The sequence below is a fragment of the Stegastes partitus genome, unplaced genomic scaffold, assembly GCF_000690725.1.
Source record: "Stegastes partitus isolate 25-593 unplaced genomic scaffold, Stegastes_partitus-1.0.2 Scaffold178, whole genome shotgun sequence".
NCBI classification, from domain to species: Eukaryota; Metazoa; Chordata; class Actinopteri; family Pomacentridae; genus Stegastes; species Stegastes partitus.
The window spans coordinates 179125-187131 of record NW_007577909.1 but is presented as its reverse complement, the minus strand read 5'-3'; the positions used below and the strand labels follow the sequence as shown (position 1 = coordinate 187131).

The 8007-nt window shown below is 43.4% G+C and overlaps 1 protein-coding gene across 1 annotated transcript in view; it reads right to left on the bottom strand.

The window, feature by feature from the left end:
- Positions 1–1836, bottom strand: part of impg1b (interphotoreceptor matrix proteoglycan 1b) — a 20610-nt gene extending 18774 nt beyond the window's left edge. The window contains exon 1 of the mRNA XM_008280006.1: positions 1770–1836. Within this exon, the coding sequence (XP_008278228.1) occupies positions 1770–1836 (67 nt within the window). The remainder of the gene's footprint in view (positions 1–1769) is intronic.
- Positions 1837–8007: the final 6171 nt, after the last annotated feature.

The following is an 8007-nucleotide window of genomic DNA, read 5'->3' as shown; positions in this document are numbered from 1 at the left end:
AGCAATAAGCAGCTTCAAAGTTGCCTCTAAAACTTTATTTGAGCTCCACAGTTGAAGAGACTTTGAACAGAACTGATCTCTAATGATCCCTCTGCTGTCATTACACTGACGGCAGAGTGACACCAGAACGCCAGTAACGAATCATTAACTTTTGAATGATTTCCTTAGTTTTGTATCACTGCTCACTGGACCTCTGCAGGTTTTGGGCTGTTAGTCGTGTCTGGCTAAAGAAGATAGTGAAGATATTTTATCTATGACATTTATAACTCAACAATCTGATGCTTTAATATGTGGGTGGAGGTGCAGCCCTAAAAAAGATGATATTAAAAAATAATAATTATTGTATAATGGATAGTATTCGTCTGGTTTGAATGTGACATTACATGTTGTTGTGTTCTGCTATAACTGACTGAATGCTGCAACAGAAACCTTATTGTGACTCTTGTACTCTGTGTTGTCATCCTGTCATAGTGCAGTGTTACAGTCTTGTGTTGAACTCATGTGGAGTATTCGTTATGATGGTGAAACTGTGGATACGAGCAGACAAACCAATGACCTTTGTGAAGCTTGTAATGTCCAGTATTGTCGCCTGTTTGTGTGTGTGTGTGTGTGTGTGTGTGTGTGTGGTCTCCTTCATGTTTTTAATTAAGCAGGAATGTGCTACGAGCCGCTACTGCGGCATTTCAGAAGCTAAAAGGTTCCAAACTCGACTATTCATTGATGAAAAAACAGAATTACACATAAATAACGACCTCGACAATGAACAATATTGTTTTCCTCAAATCCAAACTTGGCCCGACCCCAAGAACCTGCACACAGTGCGTGGGCGTCGGTACTGTAGCTCTGAGCGCCGGTTTAGTGACGGTCAGGCAGACCCATTCAGCAGATCATTTCTAAACGTTTCAGCAGGTTGGAAAGAGGCCTGAAGATTTGCCAAATCATGTGTGTTTCTGCTACAACACAACATCTGAATGGGTTTTTTTTAAATCGGGATGCTTGAAGCCTGACGTGCACATGCACAGACACGAGGCCCGGCGCTCCAGTCGGGTCGGGAGGGGGGAGTGTCGGATTGGGCCTTAATGCCCGGTGCAGCCGCAAAAAGGCCTCACAGCAGAATTACAAGCCAGAAGAGATTAGCGTCCTGCGACACGGGGAACAGAATGGCTTTTGTTTCCTTCAGGATAATGAGCTCGCCCGACCACGTCGTGCTGAACAAGACAACCCAACGAAATGTTATCGCTGGTGAAACGATGCCATCTTCCTCAGCGAACATCTATCGCTGCCCGTTTGATTCGCGGGGAAAATTCGTGACCTTAAAAGAGGTTTTCGCTATCTCCCTGACATTTGCTCGACTTCTAAAAATGAAAGATGTGTGTGAGGGTGAGCTGGCATTTTGCGGCGCGCAGACGGAGTTCTTTAGATAACAGACACGTCCGCCTGTAATTGGAAAAGCCTGTTGCTGCTGAAGTGGATCGCCTCTTTAAGTTTCTCGTCATGCAGTAGAACTTATTCGACATAAAAGGTCTCAGATTCTTACCTTTGATTCAACTCGCTCGGAGGGTAAACAGACGCGCTATTGGCTGACTATTTCAGGGATACAAACACATTTGAACTTGCAAAAACTGTTGACAAGAGTTTGATCTAACAAGACGTTGTTCTAGCGCTGCTCATAAAGAGATCCGTCCAGACGAACACTGAAACCTGCAGTCTGAGCACAAACAGTAACTCTTTGTCCAATCACAGCCTCGGTGCTCCGACAGGATTCTTACCTTTGATTTGACTTGCTTGGAGGGTAAACAGAAACAAAGTGAGGAATAATCCCGACTTCAAAAGCATGTTGGGCTAATTTATGTGTTTTTCAAGCCCGAAGTTACCATTTGTAAAGAGACTGTTGCGAACAACAATAAAATCCAAAATCTCTTTATCTCGAGTCCATTAGCAGCGCGTGCACGAGCCTCCTCATCGGTGCCGGCGAGCTCTTGGCACGCACCAAACCAGGGAGTCCACTGTGTTGGTGCTCCAGCTCAGTGTCCCCAGTAGCGAGGTCCTGGACGGTGCTGGATCCCTGTGGACAGCGGAGGTGGCTGCATGGATGGATGAGCGGCGGCAGCGAGGGAGGGAGGACAAGCGGAGGAAGGAGAACCGGGGAAGGAATTTTGGCTCAAGAGTTCTTTGCTGTCAGTGTGACAACAGTGACGAGGTTAAAAAAGCAAGCTGGGCTCTGGCTCTAATCTCTTTACCTTCTTCTTGGTGCTTGTAATCCCCGCGGGGCCACGTGGCCGCCTGGCCTCATCCTGTTAGTCACCTTCTGGACCCTCATCTGTCAGCTAAACAAACTTGGGAATCTGCCAACCAGTCAGGACCAGATAACTACTCCCAGCCGTTTGATCACTGACACCCAGCCTCTGTGCATTCTGGTTTGCTCTACATGCCGCCGCCAGGCTGCCGAGCGCTTCCTCTGCTCCCTCTCAGCCTCCCTCCTGGGCGCCCACACTAAATCCTGCCTCTCAGGCCAATGATTTTGGGTGTCGAATGAGGTCAGGGTTGCGGTTTTGCTCGGTTTTGTAAACAAAGCTACCAGTCAGGCGATGTGCTTCATGCCTCCTGTGAAGATCAGGGTCTACAGCTGACCTTGGCCTTCTCTCTGTTCTGTGTTTGGGCTGCTACCTTCATCTCCTTCTGTCGTCTGTTCCTTTAACTCTGATCTCTAGTTAACAAATGAGCCTGACAGCAAGTCCTGAGGTGTGTTTAGCTCAATTATTCTACTTGCACTGTGAATGATCCTCCTCCAACGTGTCCCATCTAAAGATACTTGGCTGCTGATGGCATTGCTTTAGATAGAAACAGAATTATTGAAGTCATGATGGCTGCACTGACAGAAGTTTGCAGAGTCCAGCGGAGGCATGGTGGCCTCTCCTCCTCCTCCTGGCCGGGCTGGCATGGCTCCATGTTGTTAGTCTCCACCCTCTGGTCTTTCTGTGCAGAGGATTAGCTGCCCTTCGTGGTTGTTTGCCATTTTCTGCAGCAAATAAGATTGTTCAAGATATACATAATCCCTCCAGGCAGCTTCTGACCCAGTAATCTGAACTAATGATCGCTGCCAAAACCTCACAGTGACGAGTTTTAAAGAAGTGTCGGTCAGCGCTTTTTGGTCACTTGGGGGCAGAACTCCACAGCAACTCAAACATCACGCAAACATGAACGGCATCGACTTTACCTCCTCTCTAATGTGTGTTTCTGGGAATCTGAGCAAAAAAAAAACAGGTCCCATTTCCAAACATCCAAAACATTCTCAAGGTCTGTCTCATTCCATGTCAACTCAGCAAACGTGGCTGCTTGACCATCTCAGAATCTCCTGAAACTTTGCTGGAACGATCTTTGGCATCTGAAAACTTTTTTAAAAATGAAATTCCAACATTTTCACATTTTTTTTACTCAATAGAAATGTTCAGTAAATCTCACAAGTTGGAAATTTAACGAGATGCCACCTTCAGACGTCCACATCTCATGAAGTATACGTCCATAAGAGTCTTCAGATTTTCAGGAAATGTTCACAAGTTTCTGGGGAATGAAGAAAATGCAGCATTTTTTGGAAATCAAAACTCAATCTTTTGCTTATGGGACAATTTTGAAACTTGCCACGTAATAATATTGATCAGTTAGATTTTGAAGGAATTCTCCTGGAATTTTTCACAGATTTTACAGCGATTTTATGACAATTTTATGGCAATTTAATGGTAGTCTAATGGCCATTTTATAGCAATTCTAAGTTGAATTTTATGCCATTCTATGGGAATCTTATGGGAATTTTCTAGTGAAATAGTGGGAATTTCTCAGGGATCTTCTCAAAAAAAAATTCCAGGACAGTTTCCAGGCAAAAATAGACTTTTTTTTTTTCCAGGAGAGTTCATACCAACATGTCCAGGTATATTTCCAGGAATTCTCTAATAAAAAGAAAGTTTTGAGGAAAGTTTCTAAATTAAAGAAAAGCAAAGTTTCCGGAAGGTATAGAGTCGGTTTAGGTATCTGAGCAGGACGCCTCCTGAAGGCCTTCCTCTGGAGGTTTTCCTTCCTCTGGAGGAGACCTCGGGGTAGAGGCAGAGATTACTGCTCTATCTAGTCTGGGAACACCTCAGGATACCCCAGGAGGAGATGGACAGTGTTGCTCAGAAGGGAGATGTCGGCTGTTCTCAACTGAGCCTGCTGCCATCACAACTGAAACGTTGGAGATGGATGGATGGATGGATAGATGGATGGGTGGATGGATGGATGATGGATGGGTGGATGGATGGATGGATGGATGGATGGGTGGATGGACCTCCCTCCAGTGGCTGGTCAGAGGTCAGGATCAGGGTTTTAACTGTTTTCTGCTGTTGACACCAATGTTCTGCTGTGCTACGTAGAACCAAGCCACCATCATGCGTTGTGTATCTATATTCTGGAAGAACCGACAGTCTAGCCCACCACAAAGCTGTTTCCATACAAAACTTTATCAGTCGTCTGCACACTTTGCATGTGCTGCATGATGGAACCTGTATGGAACAGTCAGGGTCATGTGTTTATGACCCTGAACCAAATCCCTCCGGATTATAGTCAGGGTCTCAAATCAGGTCTCGTTCAAGCTTAAGTCAAAGATTTTAGGTCAACTGTGGCGCCTCGATAGCTCAACCAGATGAGATGGCGACCCATGTACCGGGGCTACAGGACCACGGGGCTGGACATCCTTCCCCACGTTTCCCCGTCTGGCTTCACTGTCCTGTCTGATAAAAAACTCGAGAAAATCTTTAACATATCTAACATGAAGTTAAAATCTACAATAACCTGACGCTGATGCAGCATTGTTGATGTGTAGAAGCAGCCTTATGTTGGAGCTGAGGAATGTAGATTAATGATGCTTTATTGAAGCTTTGCTCTGTGTCCATGAGTCACTCTGACATGTTTCCCAAGACAAACAAAACTTTGTCGGTCTCGACCAGGACTTCATTCAGACAAGCTTGACCTTCTCCCGCCGGCTGATGACTTGAATCATTGTTCAATTAGAGAGGTCAGTTTAAATTATGCAACAGAGGGAGAGTGGTACTTGCCATCTGTCAGAAGGGGTTATTTCATTAGGGGCAGAGCCGGGGCGTCTCTGGCTGGCACAGCAACAGACGCCTCTGCTGCTGCATCCATCCTTTGTAGTCGTTACAGCGTGTGGTCCAGGTGTGCACGTGACCGGCAGCGTGTGCTCGTGACATTTTGATGTCATCCCACCGAGAGGCGGTTAAAAAATGCTTGAATATAACCGAGAAGTGACGGAAAGAATAGAATGAAAGTAAAGATATGTTACAGACACTACGCTATCTAGAGCATATACATACAGCTGATGAATGAGGATATCATACGTCATGTGGTTGCAGGAGTGGATGTGTGGCTGCTTCCTGAGTGCTAACGGCTCAGTCCAGCTGCAATCGCTAAAAAATAACATTGAGTAGTGAGTGAATTTTAATTTGACTGCAAAAATTCAGACTTGGACAAACGTTAATGATCCACAAGGGGAATGATTTTATCACAGAAGCAAGAATATACAAAACAATTTATATATAAGTAATAATATTGTAATAATATAAAAGTAAAGAATGAGCATCAAAAACTGAAAATAATTTTTTTTTGCAATTTCAATTTAATCCTGAAGCAACAACATATAGTAATAACAAAAATCGACAGTAAAAGTTCCAAAAACCCATTTTTCATTTGATTCATTTCCACGAACAAAAAGCTGCTAAAAGAACGTTATTGAACATATTAAATATATTATTATTATAACATGTTATAATGAAATAAAAAATCTTAATTGCAGCTCTAACAAATTCAATGAAACAGGAGATTAGACACAATAAATCCCTTTTAGCTGCAGTCGTACGCAGCGGTCCAACAATGATGGTATTATTACAGCCTCTACTATAAATGCTAACACATGCGCTGTATGTTTTGTACATCTGTAGTACACTATAGTAGATCTATATATATATCATCTATTAGGTCTGACTAAAGACGGCAAATAATCAAAACGAGTTGAAAGGATGCACTTTGTTGTGCAGAGTTTAGTTTTCCTGCATCTGTCAGATCTTGTTCTTAATCAGGCCACAAATAAAAAATAAATAATAATGTAGACATTATGTCCTCCATCCAGGGTGATTATTCTCACAACTTTTCCTGCTCGTGTGTTTCAAAAGACTTTAATGCAACGTATTAAAACCTGTGTGATTTTATTTCCGCCGAGTTTCTAACCTTCCCTTCAGAGAGAGGAGACGACGGCGAGCGCCTCGGGCCTGGCGGTCTAATATTAGAGTCATGTTTGTCGTAACGCTCCTCTTTAGGAAAATCCACTCTGGGCTGATTATCGCCGTGATCCACTCTACTTGACCTGCAGCGGTGAAAGTGCCATCTTCAGCGTGAAGTCCAAGTGCTGGTGCCAACGTCAACTCTGTGACCTGGCACCGGAGTTTATGAGCCAAGACGGTCTTACGTAATCTGGGATGAAGGCAGGTGAGGAAAAATATTTAATGAACCTGTGAGAACTCTGGAGTCAATCAGCACTCGTGTACATTAACAGCAACGTGTGGACGGTAAAAGGTCAGCGTGGTGAATATCTGGAGGTCCACGATGTGCACTGACAGTAACAGGTCTTAATATAGTTTTATGCATTTTTTATGTGGAAATTAAAATAGTGTATTTAATGTTTGCTCTACAGTTTCTGCCATCTGATCCTCCTCTGAAGGGTTTAAGTTCAAAGTCAAGTAGAACAACGTAGGCACTAAAGCATCACTTGTGCATTTAAATCCTCATTTTTGGAGCCATAGATAAAACAGGAAAGTCGATCTAGTCTTTGGGAATTTGGGGCCTTTAACGATTAGCATTTGATCAAATGCGGTAAACGTATTCTGACATGTTTAAAGTGACTAAGAGTAGATCAGAAATAAGGCTAATGTCAACATGGCTGATGAAATATGACCCAGCTTTGGGAAAATACAAAAACCAGACACTTTTCAATAAGAAAATAAACAAAGCTGCAGAATATCACGAAATAAAGTCTTTAAAAACACACAAGGGCAGTGAAAGTGAGATTTAAAGCAAAGCATAAAAGTGGAAATGTTTCCTGATTTAAATAAAATCCAAACACTGAGAGACAAGCTTAAAAATTCAGCAAATTTATACTTGACTAGTTTTAATACCAACAAGACAAACAGATTTTGCTGATCAGATGAAAAAAAGACTTCTTGTTTCTACACCAGAGTTTCATTCCTGGCAGTTTAAGGTCAAGTTTGTCTAAATGCATGCAGGACTTGGCCTCCTGACCTCACTGAGTCGTTCCTGCGCCGCTGCTCATGCTGAAAGATTATTCCTGCATCGTGTGCAGTCCGTCCTCTGCAAACATCCGCCTTCATGTCCTTCCCATTCATGCTATGGTGCACCAGCAGCGTCCCAGTTTGCTGAAGCACCAACAGAGGGCAGCGTGTTAAACGGTCCTGCCAGGAGGCAAAAGCTCAACTATTTAAAGTCAGTGAAAAGAAAAACTGTGTTCAGGCTCCTCACAGATAATTCATCCAGAAATAAACCTCTTATTTTTCAAGCTACTTTGGCCCAAAACTCATGACCCACTCTGTTTTCTAAGCACTTGATAAAGAGAAACTATTTTTTGAATAATGACATCAGGAACTTCTACATCTTAAAAAACAGAAATTCAAACTGGATGGATTATGTGAAGTTGATGAAAACATGCTGCTCTCATCAGGAACAACGCATCTCACTGCTTCCTTCTTATATAATAGATGGAATCCCTTCTTCTGGTGCACGAGTGTGCACTACAGAACGCAGCCTTTTCTCTGCAGCAGTGATCCACGTCCCAACTCAAACCAGTGGCGCCGCAATTTACAGCTAATGGTGCCATTAAGCCAGAGGATACCAAGATGCCCCAAAAATGCTTCAGTGCTTGAAATGCTCAGAGATGATGCTGGAAGCCGTCTG